The sequence below is a fragment of the Motacilla alba genome, chromosome 5 (genome assembly GCF_015832195.1).
Source record: "Motacilla alba alba isolate MOTALB_02 chromosome 5, Motacilla_alba_V1.0_pri, whole genome shotgun sequence".
Classification (NCBI taxonomy): domain Eukaryota; kingdom Metazoa; phylum Chordata; class Aves; order Passeriformes; family Motacillidae; genus Motacilla; species Motacilla alba.
In genome coordinates this window covers 16,125,816-16,142,146 of record NC_052020.1, presented here as the reverse complement: position 1 = coordinate 16,142,146, position 16,331 = coordinate 16,125,816, and the positions used below count along the sequence as shown (strand labels likewise).

The 16,331-nt window shown below is 41.8% G+C and overlaps 1 protein-coding gene across 11 annotated transcripts in view; it reads left to right on the top strand.

The window, feature by feature from the left end:
• The window catches only part of BRSK2 (BR serine/threonine kinase 2), a 305,276-nt gene that overhangs the window by 220,861 nt on the left and 68,084 nt on the right, over positions 1-16,331 (top strand). For all 11 annotated transcript variants that reach the window (XM_038138588.1, XM_038138584.1, XM_038138589.1 and 8 more), the window contains exons 5-8: positions 1,397-1,513; positions 11,786-11,819; positions 12,706-12,774; positions 15,703-15,849. In XM_038138588.1, coding sequence (XP_037994516.1) covers positions 1,397-1,513; positions 11,786-11,819; positions 12,706-12,774; positions 15,703-15,849 — 367 coding nt within the window. The remainder of the gene's footprint in view (positions 1-1,396; positions 1,514-11,785; positions 11,820-12,705; positions 12,775-15,702; positions 15,850-16,331) is intronic.

Sequence of the window (16,331 nt, the reverse complement as noted above, 5' to 3'; positions counted from 1 at the left end):
TATTTACAAGTTGTCTCTAACCGATCATTCCTCTTCAGATCAGAGGATCTAATTTCCAAGACATTGACATGCTGCTCATGTTGCTGTGAGAGGGAAGAGACTGTCCACCTTTACATTTTTGTAAGGGTAGAATTACACTTGCATGCATGAGTGTTAGAGGAATGTTTTAAAAAGTGAAGAGGAAATGGCACAAAGATAAGCCTGCCTTCCATGATTGGTGTCACTTGACTATTCTGATCTGGTTCTTATGCTGAGTTCAGTTTCTGGTCAGAGGAACTGCTTTTAGTTGTAAGTTTTTGCAAGTGGGTGTTGTTTGCCTGACACTCAGTGTTGTTGGATGTCCATTTCCCACAAGTTTGTGTTCTGCCTATCCATGGAAGCTGGCAGTCCTGCCTGTTTGGGTGCTGCTATTTAGACCTGTTATTATCAGAGTAATTTTGCCAACTCATAAGCAAAACCAAGAAAAGAGCTTTTTCTTTGGTCTGTCTGAAATGCTTCTCTCATGTCTGTGACTTTCCAAGAGCTGCACATAAAAAGAAAAAAAAAGGCACATTCATCACAAATTTTCTGCAAGATTTTTGCCTTTGGATATAAAATCAAGTGAATGTTATAGTTGTACAGAATCTCCTGAGTACTTAGATGCAGACATGGGTGCTCAGTGGTTTTGGCTGTTAGCAGTGGAAATTAATAAATTTGTCAATATATGATTTGGAGCAGGAGATGCCATCATGAAGGTTGTGGTAGCCTGGCTTTGCCATGTTGACAGATAATAAGAAAATCAAGCTTTGATGGAAAAGAGGGAATCCTCTCTCTCCTTCTCACTGCTGACACCCTCAGTTAAAAGCACTGCTGAGTTGAAGGGATTTCTCCATCAGAGCTAATTACCCAAAATTGTTTCAAAGTCTTATGCCTGTGTAAACAACTCCTAAGAGGAGCTTTTTGCAGTAGCATTTACATCAAGAAGGTTTTTTCTCTTTATATCACTCATTTGGTTTCCTCTCGTTGACAGAATATATTTATGGCGTTGCCTCCTACCTTACGGAGCTGTCATATAATAGAGTATATGCCCTAAATCCAGGCTGAAATTCTCCTCCTTCTATTTCCCTCAGTTTCTCCCTCATGTTGTGTTGGTTTCACTGGAGGTTGAAGATGTTTCTTTCCTGTCAGGACACTGCAAGCCTTGCATTCATCAGGAGAGGGCATAGTCTCTGGGATTTGGTCTAGAATAGTGCAAGGATTGGCTCTTGGATATGTGTGTTCTCCTGCCTGGGACAGGAAAACAAATTAAATTAATTAAAGTAAAACAGGTTGGATGCTATTCTGAATACGAAACAAGTCATGGAGTGGGAAAGCTGTTATGGATAATTTAATTTACATTTTGACCCTTTCTTTACAGCCACAGGGACTTAAAACCAGAAAACCTACTGCTGGATGAAAAGAACAATATCCGGATAGCAGACTTCGGGATGGCATCGCTGCAGGTTGGGGACAGCTTGTTAGAAACCAGTTGTGGGTGAGTGTCTCAAAGCATGTTACAAAACTGAGGGACAGATTCCAGATATAGAAGTTGTCTATAGAAAGGGTTTCAGTAAAGACCTGCAGTCCTACACACTGCACTGGTGTTTCCCAACGAGACAATAAATTTATATGACACACGTGGTGTAGAAGAAAGCTGAAAGAAGGGGGATTTAGTGCTTTACAGTGCAAAGCAGGTCACTGCAGGTGTCACATACAGATATAAAAATCAAGGCTTTCAGGTTTGGTTTCATCTGTGTATGCTGGTGTGTTTGCATTTACTGGCCATATAATTTTGGGAACTGAAAGGAGTGGTTGACTGTTTTAAAAAGAGGCTTTGAAAAAATATTAAGGGGTAGAAAAATGTTCTTAAATGGAATTTGCATGTCCTGTGTAGGCTGTCTGCTTGCATGCAGCTGTTTGTATTCATGCTCAACACTGCTTCTGTCAGCTCCCATGCAGGAGTGACAGGGAGGAAGCAGGTCCTTTGCAATGACAGGCAGGGCATGAATGCAGGTACAAAGAAGCCTGCCTGGAGGAATATTGCAGGGGCAGTCTAAAGAGATTTCCATGCAAATTCAGTTGCCTTCAGGCACCACTGGACCATGCTCCCCAATTCTCTGTGCCAAGGTGACTGTGCAGGGGCTGTGGCACTGAGCTGTAGCAAGGGCAGCAGCTGCATTGAGCTGCTGCAGCCTGGCACCGCTACACCAGCTTTTAGCTGTGTTAATTTGTTTTAACAGCAAGCACAGAAACCAGATAGTACCAGCAGATTTCCACTTCCTCCCATGCAGACTGACTTCTCTTGCCCATTGGTAGTGGGATTCTGATGACTTCAGCCCAGGCCCATCCTCAACTGGTCACAGTTCATGTTTTATTTGGTGTCTTCTCTGAACCAGGGCAGTTCAAGGTGGACTTGGAGCCATTGTGGTTCCCTCTAAAGCCCAGCCACCACTTCTCAGTCTTAGCTTTTGCTTTCCAAGTCATGAATAGTGGATAGCGAAAGTATTTGAAGTTCATGATAAGATAGAATGCTGGTTGGTGAGCAAACCGAGACCCACCGGTTCTCTCCTCTCCATGTCAAGTCAAGATCTGAGTTCTTAGCAGAACAGATGAAAAGCAAGGAGCTGTGATGCCAAGGTCAAGTACAAGGCCCTGCACTTGGGTAGGGAGATGCTCAGTATCATCTGTGCAGGCTGAGGGATTAAGGGAGCAGTGCTGCTGAGAAGGGCTTGGGGGTACTGGTGGATGAAAGGCTGGGTGTGACCCAGCAATGTGCACTTGCAGCCCAGAAAGCCAAACGTGTCCTGGGCTGCATCCAAAGCAGTGTGACCAGCAGGGAGAGGGAGGGGATGCTGCCTCTCTGCTCTGCTCTGCTGAGACCTGCACTGCATCCAGCTTAGTGGGATCTATAGCATAAGAAGGATATGAACCAGTTAGAGTGGGCCCAGAGGAGGCCATGAAGGTGGTTGGAGGGCTGTAACATCTTCCCTGTGAGGACAGACTGATAGAGTTGGGGTTATCCAGTCTGGAGAGAAAGGGCTCCAAAAGACCTTATTGGAAGTTTTCAGTACTGAAAGGGGGACTATAAAAAAGATGAGGACAGACTTTATGGCAGGACCTGTAGTGATAGGACAAGGGATAATTGTTTTAAGCTAAAAAAGGGTCAATGATGATTAGATTTAAGGAAGAAGTTTTTTACATTGGGGGTGGTAAAACACTGAACAGGTTTCCCAGAGAGATGGAAGATTCCCCATCTTTGGAAACTTTCAAGGTGTGGTTGGATGGGGCTCTGAGAAACTTGATCTAGTTGAATATATCCCTGATCATTGCAGGGGCATTGGATTAGTTAAGTTTTGAAGATTGCTTCCAGTCCAAACCATTCTGTGATTCTGCACATCTGTTGCTTGAAGCTTCTTTCTGACTTCCCCTCTAGATCAGGAAATGCAGTCCTCCCTGCAGTAGCCCCAAAGCCTCTATATTCTCTACAGAAAATTGCTCCCCTTCCTTCCATGAGAAAAAAAAAAAAAAAAAAAGAGGAAGTGTAAAAACCAACCCAGCCTCAATTGCCTTGTAGGATTTTTCATACTCCTCGGGAACCTCTCAGTAGGGTTCCTGTTCTTGTTAGCACCGAGCTCTGTTATCTGTATCTGGAATCTCAAAGGGAGGCTTCCTTCCCATAAGCTGTGCTGGAATTCAAACCTGCATGCTTCAAGCAGATCCAGCCCCCACATTGTGGCCTTAAAATGCACTAATAAAGAAATCAATGGAACGGAAGAGATGTGCCTGTAATAAACAGAACACAGCAGCAACGCTATGATCTCCTGCCTTGCAGATGCATTTTAAGTGTGTTGCCAATCACTAGACCTCCATGTGAGCTATTACACCACTTCATTAATTCTCCTGGCATGCAGCCCAGCATGGCTGATATGGTGTCGTGTGATCTCTTTGGTTTAGGGGGTGAAGGAAGGAAGGAAGGAATATATAAAAATATGCCATACTGTTCACAGAGAAAGGTAATCCAGTTATGACTCCCTTTCCCTTGGAGTACATGCAGTAACCAGCCTCAGAGCTTTTCAAGGCAACAGTTTTACCTACCCATGTAGTTGGTGCTTTCAGCCAGCATGAAAAGGAACAAAACAGAGTGAATCATGGCTGAGATACTGAGCTTTAATGAGATGCTCCTCCGTGCACCCATAAGTTAATTTCGAGAATGGCTTTTCCGTACTGTGAACACTGATAATGAGATGAAACGGTAACATTTCCATTGACAGTCATGCAGGGAGTCTCCAGGTATTTCTGTCAGTCAGAGTGGGAGGCTCAGATGGGGTTGAGCTGTGTGATACAGCTAACTTTGTCAGTTCAGCGAAGCGGGGAGACTGCAGTCAAAAAATCTTTGCTATCACAAGTAAACTGCTAAGTTTAGTCCAAAGTTTGGGTAGTCTTCAGGCCACCACAGAGTCTTGACTGGCATCATGAAGAGTAGCCTCATGTAGCCTGAGGTGTGATGTAATTGCACATCTCAGAGTCACTGTGTTCTGTGAGGTACTCCTTAGGCCGGCATGGTTTTCTGTAGCACTGATAGCACTGACAGACTACCTGGAGGACACAATAACAGTTCTATCCAGATGTGTTTGTGTAGGAGGAGGCAAGGATGGACTTGCTGTTTCACTGACATAATTTGTCATTGACAGACTGCACATTCGGCCTTGATTGTAATGAGTCCCCATTATAGAAATGTTTGTTGTGTGAATCCTGCATATGCACAGTGCAGAGGAATGTGCTGTGGTTCTTTTTAGTGTTTTTAGACCCTTAAGGGGAAGAGGAGTTCTGCAGGACTAATTCTGCTTATGGCAGAAATTGCACTGCAAGGCAGCCTTACGGAGAGATGGTCCTTGAAATGCCAGAATAACACAGTGAGTCTCTTCATTCCTTCAGAAGCAGGGAGGGTCTGTCAGCTAACAGCAGACAAGGAAGGAAGAGAAAGATTTGACAGGCTGCTGCTTCTATTATTTTAGATCTCTTCAGCTCTTCTTCCTCTTTACCCATCCAGGCAGTGGCATGCAGAGACACTCCCCATCTCTTTCTCAGTGATTGTTCCTGGCATGCTGCCTTGCAGTGTCTCAGAATGGGAGAGGTTGTCCAATCCATCCTGGGTTGTCACTAGGCAAGAAGAGCGAGTGCCTTTTGGTTAAACCTCGGGTCTGAGACCCAGGTTATCTGAGCTTGATTTCTGTCTCTGCTGAAGGCATTCACGGTGGTCTAGGACAAGATGCATTGCCCTTCTCTGCTTCAGTTCTCCATCTTAGCAAGTCATTGGTGTATCAGCAGACCTGTGGTGAGCAGATAATTCAGAGGGCAGATAAGCCTCCCTGTCCAAGCACCCTTTCTGATTTTAATTACATGGCATGATGCTGCACATATTCTTACCCCCTTATAATAAACATGTATATGTATCTAAAACTTACGCAGTCATTGTTAGGGTTGCAAATTTAAGCTCTTCAGTTTGGAAATGTCAGAATTAGTGCCCATCTCATCTTCCATTTCCAGCGCTCCATTCCTATCTCCTTCCTGATTTGTACCACAAATGCTGACTTGTCCCATTCCCTTCTGCTCCATATTTGGCCCCAAATCCCAGACTGTTTTCTCTTTTTTACTAGTTTCCAGCTCTAGTTTCTCTTACCTGGTTGTGTGAGTCAGTTGCTGCCAGTCCTAGATCTACTTCATTCATTTTGCACTCTGTTTGTTTTTAAGTTTGGCACCATGTGGTAACCCCACCCACATCAGCTCAGAGTTTCAGATAAAAAAATACTCTGTGAAATGTTGCCACTGCAGGTAGGATTTTAATCCTAATGCTCTATAGGGTTTCTGCTAGCAAATGCAAATTGCAGTTTTCTAGTGAAATGCAATATTTCTGTGACATAATTTCTAGAGAATGCAAATAAATACTCAGGTTTTCCCATTGCAGGGGAGGATACTATAAATTTTTCTCTTTTTTTTAATATGGAAAAGCATTTATTTAAAATTAGATAGTGGAAGTGCTTCAGCCCAGTCACAGCATGCATGCATACAAATACATGAAACCAGTCTGAGACAGACAAAAAGCAAAGAAAATTGTTGTTAAATTGATAGTAAGTTTCAAGGAACTTAAAATGAGGATTATAAAGGGAAATACCAGACAACCTTATTAATGACCATTGGTACCAGCATCATCTATAATACATCCCAAGGTATGTTAAAAGAGCTTGGATTCTGCAAAATCAATCCCTGAGAATTTAAGATGTGCTTTTCTTCAGCTTGACAGTGTAGCATTTACTCAGCCTGTGCATATTAGGGTATGCTCATTAAGTACGAGCTTGTACAGGTTTTTTTTCAACAAATCTTTGCCTCATTTAATGATTGGATGGTGTATTTTTGTGAGTAAACAGCTATTTAATGTTTGGGTTTTCCTCATCGTTTATTTTATGGATCCATTTATAACTTCTGCTCACTGCATTCAAGCCTTGCTATGAATGCTAGGTAGGATTTCATCACTGTGTCTTAGGTTTCCAAGTATTAATTATACTGTTTTCATATTATGTTTGCCACATTGATCTTGTTATCTCCATTTTTATGAGGACACAGGATTCCGCAAAATGAAACTCAAAATTGTCAACCAGTTTTGAGTGTACATTTTTATGCTCTTGGAGCCCAGTACCTCAGGATATTTGGTGCTTGATAACAGTCCTTTACTGGGAGAGCACAGTGCCTACCAACTGCACCTGCTGCTCCACATGCTTATAAATGCTGGAAATTAAACTTGGATGTGTAGCACTGTGATTCTGAAAACTGGGGAACATGCAACTAATAATTACCTGTGAACATCTCAGTTTAAGGCACCTGTTCATTTTCTTTCACAGAAGGATTCTCTGGCAAGGACAGAGAGTTTAATTCTCCCATGTGTTAATCAGCTGCATGCTTGCAAGCTTGTCCTTATTGACACTAAAGTTCCCTCACATTGCTACTTCCCAACTTCAGTCACAAGCAGAAAAGAGGCATTGGCTACACATCCACCTGACTTACCTGCAGAGCACAGTGTAACATTTTCAACCTTTTTTTTTGCCAGTTCTTAACTTTTGGGTACCTAATTTGGTAATCTTTATGCCCTTTTAATACAAGGGTCTGGTTAATTTTTAAAACCTCTTAAAGGTTCAATGATTTAAAAAAATTGAACTGATAATTAATGAATTGATTTGCAGATTCTCCAAAAATGTAATTGCACCCGAGGAATAAACAGCTGTAAGATGGCTGAGGGCTAGATGGGGAGTTTTCTCATCCAAAGGTAAATGACTGAGTTGAAGCTTTAATGGCAATTAGCACTCAGCCTTAACTACACCTACTACCTTAATTACAGCCTTACCTGCAGCTCCTGCCTTCACAGCAGCTTTAACTATCCACTGCTGCTGGAACCTTTCGTTAGTGTCTCCCTGCCTTTCTTTTCTCTGTGATCTGCAGCTGTCGTTTTCTCTACTCGGAATGCCCGTGTCCTTCTCCTGAATTCCGTTTATCTATTTTGCTACTCCTCTGATCTTGCCCTTCATCTCAGCCCTTTGCTACCCAGCATGGGGGGAAAGCAGAGGCAGCCGTTTGCTCTAGTGGGTAACTCCTGCCTCTGAAAGCCAGCTTGGAGACAGTGATTAAGAGAGGGGAAGGAAGGACTCTAGAATCTAGCAAAAATGGCCAGATGTCTGAGGATTTCTCTGCAGCTGTAGAACATCCTATATCAAGGTAACTTCATGCCTTGAAGAATAAATATAATAATAAAATAAAATAATAATAAAAATGGAAGAAAGGAGACTTCTTGCTCCTCCCAGTCTGCATCTGTCTGTGAGGCCTAAAGGATGGCCCTCAAAGCAGCTTTTCTTCTTCCCCAAGTAGTACCATCTTACGGCATGGGACCAAAGGACTAAGGCATGGACACTCATCTTTTCTGGGACTTGGGAACCCATCAGGCAGTGTAACACATGATTTGTCTCACTGTGGAGTAGAATCACACAGCTTTTCCTGTCCTTCTTGGTCAACCAACCACTTCTCTGGCAAAGCAGTTATTGTGTGTTCCCAGATAAACCATATGTGCCCAATGGATTTGTGTGTGTGCAGTGCAGGTCTCTCTAACCCATGTAAAAAAAATTAAGTCACAGGCACATCACATCTGCACTGAAGATATGGCCCTTGTTGTCTCAGATCTGCTGCAGCAGCACAAGGTCTTGACGTGCACAGATCAAGAACTACTTTTCTAGTTTCTCAGATGAAATTCAAAAAAGATACATCAAGGATATATACATTTCTTTCTGCATGCCTGACTTCACTGTCCTGAATTTCACCATTGCTTTCTTATTTCCTCTGGTTTAAATCCCATGCAAATACTCTAAGGTCCCCTAAGATCCTTAAGATTATTGTGTCCTAGAGTCACATCTGTGAATGACCATTCAGAGAGCCCTTCCTGCCTCAGGCAGACTAGCCTTGGAAAATCCCCATCACCCTGGAAATAAACACTGCCAACATTGCTGCTTTTTTGCAGTGGTACCCGCAGGCAGCAACTGTTTCTTGATCTTGCTGAGCGATATATTTATTTGTTATCAAGGGCAGACTGGGGCTTTTGCTGCAGAGAGATGTAGCAGAATGATGAGGAGGTGGCCTAGGGGAAGAGACAGGGGATGTTGCTCTTGACACATCTATATTGAATAATTAGTGATAAGAGCCAAAGAAATATTCATGACTCTGTAGAAAGATAAATAGATTTTTGATTAAATTTGAGTTTTGTCTTAACAGCAGTTGAAGTTGCTATGTGATTGGTAGCATGGAAATGAGGTTTTTATGGATTCTGGCTGACTGGAGGATCCCTTTTAAAGCTCTTAGCCAAGATAATGGTGCAGATATCTAGCTAGTGTGTGCTGGCAAGAATTCAGAATGGCAATGCCAGAAACCTGTGCTCTCTGGGCAGTTGCAATGCAGCTGTTGAATGATCGAATCAATCCAACTTGTTCAAAGGATTTATTATAACATTTTCTCCACCCAGACTCTTAGACTTCTGCAGAATTTCAGTGGTGCCTTTTAAGATATATGGCACACTCCACTGCAGTTCAGCAGACCTCAGGAAGAAAAACACTTCAAGGGCATTTGCTAGTGGGACACATAAATACCTATGTACCTATCTTAAGTTCTTCACATCACTTACATTCTTCTTTTCAAGGGTGTTGGCATGGGAAGCTTTCAAGGTGGTTGCACTGCTCAGCACCCACAATTAAAAGTTCTGAAATCCTTGTTTGAGTCATAATATACAAATAAAAATTCAGGAACACTCTGCAAATTGAGATACTAACTCTTCCAGTGCAGTCCAGTGCCATTGCCATCCAAAAAGGATTGTATTGAAGGATATTGCTGAACTGTACAGGATGCCATGCAGGATTTGAGAAGTCTGGCTAAAGTTTCTAGGTCAGCCATAGGCACCACCTGTAGTAGCCATTTAATGTACTGTGTGTGTTCATGACTCACATGGAGAGGCAGCTGTACCTTGCAGAACATAAAATACGTGCAAGAGTAAGTAATTCAAACATGCTAAGTGACAGGAGTTTGACAATTACCTAGAATGTGTCTGCACTCATTTTAGCCCCCATATATTTTCCAAACCTAATGTGATGTACAGAACATGCTAGAACTGGCCTTTCTGTTCTGAGGTGACTAAGCTGGGCAAATATCCTTGATCTATGCAAGTCCTGTACTGTTTTTGCTACCATATGGTATTTTTCCAAATTCCAGTTGCATTATTATGTTCCCTACAGTTCCCACACTGCCCTCCTTCAGTGTTCTGTGTAAGCAGTCCAGCACTAGTGAGAGTTGTACTTGTCAGGCCTGGGCTGCAGTCCCAGTTGTGGTGCTGCTCCTTACTTGTGCTTTGTGTGTGCCTTAGGGATGGTCTGTGCCCTCTACAGCTCTGTTAGATACAAGAAAAAGACAACATCACTAGTCAAGCATTCTCTCAAGAATAATTTGTCTTCTAAAAGCTTGCAAAATCATGTGCTAGTCCAGTGTTGTGACTTTTTGCGGTTTAGACTTTGGGGTTTTGGAAAGAATAGGTGTAGTGCAGGTCTTGGTTTGCTATAAAGAGGCAAATTCACAGGAAACAATATATTTTGGAAGTTTGGGAACATGTTCATAACATTAAGCAATTCAGTTTCTCACTCTGGCCTCACTTTCTCTCTTGTAGTGTGAAAGCTGCAGTGGCATTGCTCTTGCTTTAGTCAGGAGAGTGGGCTTATGGTGAGGTTCTGGTCACCTTTTTCAAACAGGCCAGCTGCAGCTTTTAAAAATGTCAAGTAACCTTGTCCATGTTTCCATGGCTGTCAGTGACAGAGCTACACAGAGAGCCTGAGTAGTCTGTTCTCCCCCCTAGACACAAGACTGTTCTTTCTGGTCTTCCAACGAGCAGCTCTAGCCAGTTCTCTGAGGGAGGTTCTGGCTTTCATTAGCAGTTTTGACTCTTGAACCAAGGTTTTTAAAATGTAGTCTAAACTGAAGCACTACTGAGCAGACAGACTGGTTAGAATACCTGTGAATAGCCCATCTCTTAAATGGGCCCAGGATTAGTCTTGCATTAAATATTGAATTAAGCTTCTGAATTCCACTTTTCTTGAAATTTGTGAGGGATCAGCAGCATTTCTCTCTCCTCATGGAAGCTTTGCTGTCAAGGTAGCTGCACTCCCAAGTGTACCCTGAGTTTATTGTCATGCTCTGCCAAAAGCTGTGATACCAGATCAGGGCATTCCGTGCCCATGGGATGATATTTTGCCACAAGATAATGTAGTGTGTATGGAAATTCAATTAATGGGCTGTCTCACTGGGCATTAATATAGCATCCTAGCACAAAGCTAACCTCGCTGTGCTTCTGGTTTGCTCATTACTTTTTGAGACAGGTATTGCCCAGCCATGATTGCATTTGTCACAAGAAACACATGCACAAATGAAGACAGGCTCAGGGACTGCTGGGAGGTGTCAGTATAAACAATAGCATGATTTGCACATGGGTTTCAGACAGTTTGCATCCCTTTTACTTGTCAAGTTACTTTAATGAAGGCTATAAAATAAATAGCCATGGCTATAATCTTCAGGAATTAAAATTATTACCTGGCAAGTTGAAGTAATTAACTCTTCTCAGCCAAGAATCAAACGAGAGATATATGGGTAGAAGGATGTGAAAAGAATATATTAACTCACCAGGTAATAGTGCTACTGTCCATCCTTCTTTGTATTTTCAAAGAAAAAAAAAAAGGCATGTTGCAATCTTGTATTGGCAGCTTTTGTGACCACTGGTGTAAATGAGAGTCATCTTAGCAGAAGAGATACCAGACGTGGTTTAGGAAAGCATCTGTCTTTTTTTCTGTAAAGGGCTTTGCAGCTTGGACCCTCCTTTTAGTTAGATACAAGGCCCAGTTAAAAGGGTGGGATTAGAGAGCTGGAATTTTATACTCGCAGAATATGCCTCATCTTCCTTTCATTCCTTGCTTTGAAGAAATTCATAGCAGGGCCATAGAGTTTTAAATTATGCTAGTTCTTGACCATTTTCTGAGCTTGTTAGAAATATGTTCTTGTTGAGGTAAGGAAAATGTGCTGGTTTGCACACTTGTATTCTGTATAAGCAAGTCTGTGATCATTCTGCTAAACAAAATGGAAATGCACATAACCATAAATACCAGGCTGTTACATACTCATTTGACTGTATTTTGTCTTTCAGATCACCACATTATGCTTGTCCTGAAGTCATCCGGGTAAGTTGGTTAATGTTAGTGTACATGAATACCTTTTTTGAAGTGTCCCTCATTGCAAGTACACAGATAGATCCTCTGTCCAAGGAATCTGCCCAAGGCAGAGGGAAAGAAAAGGACACGAGGAACCTAAATAGAGTTTTGTTTGTTTGACTCAGCCTTGAATCAAGCCACATTGGGAGATAATTGTATGTTATTCTCACAGTACCTTTGCACCATGTGATCAGACAGAAATACAGGAGCCTGGCTTAATTTGATCTTTTGACCCAAGGGATGTAGTCCCCTCAGCTTTCCTGTCTCTGATGTAGCTGTCGTCTCAGTAGAAAACCTGGGGTTGACTGTCAGTGATGCTGGTTTCCATTAAACAATATTCTGTCCCCCCTGCTTTCCCTTTGTCCTCTGAAAATAAGTATCCAAGATTTCCCTGCCCAGGATTGCCCTCTTCCAAAGCATGTCTCTACTGTAAAGTCAAGCAGGAAGCAGACAGGAGAGACTGTCCAGGTAACACTATGAGTTTGCAAATAACATGGCTCGTGACAAGCTCCCTGAAGAACCAGGGCACAGAAACACACCTTCTTGATGTCCTTATTGCACCTGTTTCTCTGTTTAAATGCCAGATCTGATAATTGGTGAGTTGTCAACCATTCCTGCCCTGCTCCCACTTCTGAGCCTTTCCTCACAGATCCCAGATCAGACTGCAAGCTGATGTTCACAAAAATTCAATTAGCCGGCTGTGTAGTGGCTTTCGCCTAGTTGGGAAGGCCAACTTGGGAAGCAGGTAGCTGAACTGAAACATGGGGTTTCCCATTCCCCCTATCTCATTCCTCAAGGATAATTAATTCATTTACTAGTGATCGGTCTTTTGAACTTCTGTGTCATTGTTGCGCAGGGAGAAAAATATGATGGAAGGAAAGCAGACGTCTGGAGCTGTGGAGTCATTTTGTTTGCGTTGCTAGTGGTGAGTCATCTTCCTTGCAGTAGCCTTTAAAAAGAAAAGAAGAATCTGAAAGTGCTGCTGTATTTAATGGCAATTCTATTGACATCATGTACAGATGGGTTTTTTTAGTCCTCTATTTTTGTATCTCTCAGTGGCATCCTTTCCTCTTATTTCTACATCAGCCCCAAAGGAAAAGCATGAGGAATATTTCACTGCTTCTTTGAAACACTGTTGCCCTGCACAGGAGAGCATAGACAGCCATCAAAAACTTGTCTCTGTAAATGCTCTTTGTTGTTTTGTGATGTTGCACCACATTTTTTGATGGGTAAGGATGTGTAGGGTTACAACTCCAGGATACAGTGTGTCAAACAAGTCATCCTTCCCGGGATCAAGATATGGCTGGGTTTGGGGTGTGTTCACTTTTTTCTGCTGTATGTGTATATGTGCTTCAGCAGGTATATGCATACATTAACTGCAGTATTTTTTCAAGGAAGGACTTGAGAACCTCATCTTTGTTTCAAGCAAGCAGTGAGCTACATTTTAACTTGGTACACATGGGAATATAAAGCTGAGCCAGTAGTACAAAGTTTAAATTAGTTTCCATCTGGCTCCGTAATACTTTAAGTGTTCAAAATGTGCCATCGTCTAACTTATCCTTCTTTTGATCAGAGTTTCAATTCTCTGTGGAATTTATTCTGAAAGGAAGTTCTGTTATAACACTCCTGTACATCCAACAAATGGGTGTCCAGCTGAAGGCAGATAGGCTTGGCATTTGTTATCAATTTCCATAACATAATGTGGGAATATATAGTTTATGTTAATACTAGCATATACCACATGCAGGTAAAATACTCTATATGAATATAGGTTTTTTGTGCATGTTAAGTGCTTTACATCTGTAATAGTTCATCTGATAGTCTATAATTATGAATGTAACAAGCCTGAAGTAAAATTTTGGTATTTTTGTATATTTATCGGTAAACCTAATTGCTTCACTTAAATGTTTTATTTTAGAATAAAGCACTTGTACAGTCTAAAGTGAGATAAATTCTGGATATTATTTTTGTTTAAATACTTTTAAATTTTAGACTTTTTTGTATCAAAGGATATACTGATTCTTTTTTAATGGCTCAAATCAGAATACCTTGAAGTAATCTCAGTATGATGCTTTAATTCCCCTTAAACAATCTTACTCCTTTCTTCTTTTTAGTTATTACAATTCACTGACATTTTTGAAACTTTAATTTTTTTATCTTGATGTTGCATTGGAAGAATTTTAACTGTCACACTAGATAGCACCTGGTCATCTCTTACTGAGCAGTTACTTTCATAGCTGATACAATAGAAGGGTATAATGAGCTCTTAATATAACTTCTTGAATTTGTAAGAACAGAAGAGAGAATGTGTCAAGATGGTTAGGATTTGTCAAGCAGGCTTTTCATTTTCAGGGGGATTCTCTGTCAAGCTTGAGTGTCTGTTGCTGCATCTTCATCTGTTCCTACATACACATAAGCCTGAAAAATTACTGAAATACGTCTATTATTGATAGAAAGTGCAGAGCTCACCAGTTAATTATGTCAGGACAAACCCTGCAAAAACTATCAAGATATGATAGCAGATGGTAGTAATAAAAGAGATGTAGTTGTTACCTTCAGGAAATGCCACACAGCGTCCTTTCTGACTTCATCAGGGCTTAAATTGCATTAGCCAAAGTACTGAACTATCAGAATTGATTTTCCTTTCAGTCTGGAATGGATAGGAAAAACGCAAGGTAACTCAGGAGGTTGGTTACAGAAGGCAGGGAGGGGCTCTGCCTTCAAGGCCTCTTGAATGAGCAAACACCAGTAAACAGTGCCCAGTCGTGGCTGCCATCAGGCTTCCTGAGGCTTCCTGAGGCTGCTGTAAATGGAGCTGTTGTTCTCCCTAAACCATAGACACAGGATTGCTTATACAGATGCACTACTCTCTGTAGTAAGAGCAGTGCCAGAGCTGACAACTTAAAACTTCATTATTACAGCAGCTGACAGCTTGCAGCTTCCCACAGACCATCCTGGAAATCAAGGAAGCTCAGCACCTACTAGAATTAGGCAGTGAAAGAAGGAAGTGAGAATATCTAGGAAGGTGCAGACTTGCTATAAAAGGGTATCAGCTGCAGTCAGTAGAGTTATCCTAAAGATTTCAACTTCTCTTTTTCCGTTTTGTCCTTGCAGCAAGGATAGGTCTTTTACTGCTTTTTGTGGCAAGCTGATGATCTATTCAAAATGTAGTTTCAGCTAAAAAAACTTCAAGCCATTCATGTAAGTGAGCTACAGTAGGGAAGCAATAGGAACTGATGACCTGACCACAGCATGGGCACTGGATGGAGTATATTAAACAGGTAGAATGTCTGCTGCTTCCAAAGGCTGATGTTGGTTGGGGTTTCTTTCAGCTGTCATTTTAATGCTCCGTCAGAAAGAGCATGTTCTTTACTGAAAGTCTCTCAAAAGCTGTTCACCTCGTTTTCAGTGTCTGCAATAAATGTGTCTCAGGAAGATTAAAAATAAGGAGACGATAAACATTGCTGCTGTGAAAGTATGCCCAGGAGGAATACCAGCAGATCAAAAGCTTGAGCTCAATTTAAGTGAATCCACGCATCTTTGGTGAATTTGCCTGGAAAGGCAATTTCGTATTTTGTATTTTACTTTATACTGGTAGTCATTTTCTAATTAAAGGTCTAATAAAAAAAAATAAAAAAAACACAACAATGTCCTCAGTTTTGTCTCCTATGTTAGAGGAAATACAGCAGCATAAGAAATTGTGTCTTTTCAATGGATAAAAAGTTTTTTCACTCATAATAATATATTATGATCTGACTTCCTCTTTTCCATTCTCTCACCGTGTTTATCCTGGCTTTTCTCCTTTGGCCGTCTCCAGTTCTCTCCCATTGACTGCTCTGTCCCATCCCTGCAGGGTGCCCTGCCTTTCGATGACGACAACTTGCGGCAACTTCTGGAGAAGGTGAAGCGTGGAGTGTTCCACATGCCCCATTTTATCCCCCCCGACTGTCAGAACCTTTTGCGGGGGATGATTGAAGTGGATGCCTCGAAACGTCTCACGGTAAGGAGGCTTCGTGAGCAAGGCTTCATTTCTCTCCTTGTTGCAGGAATGGTTGAGCAGCTAAGATAACTTGGTGATTTGATGGCATTCCTGTGTGTTTCCTCCTGAGCAAAGAAGGAGTGGAGTTGTTGGGATCTTTGGGAAGAAGTTAATTACCGTCTCTTTTGAGTCTTGAGGACAGATTGCTTTTGCGTTTTTTCTGTAGCCTCATGGTTCCCTTTCATATGTAACGCTGGGTATTTAGGAGAAATCCCTCATAGCTCATCACAGAACTACTGGCCCATTCACACATTCTGGAGTCCACCTGAGTTGTTTGATTCTTGTGTCTGATACAGCAGTTTGCTGGGGGGTGACGTAAGTGTTTGAAGGTCCCAGGTGTTAGGACTGGTATTTGAAGCTTTGCCTTTATACAGAGTGTGATTTCTGACAGAAGTGTCTGCTTCTCGCTTCCCGCCACATAGGCTGTATTGTACTCTATCCTG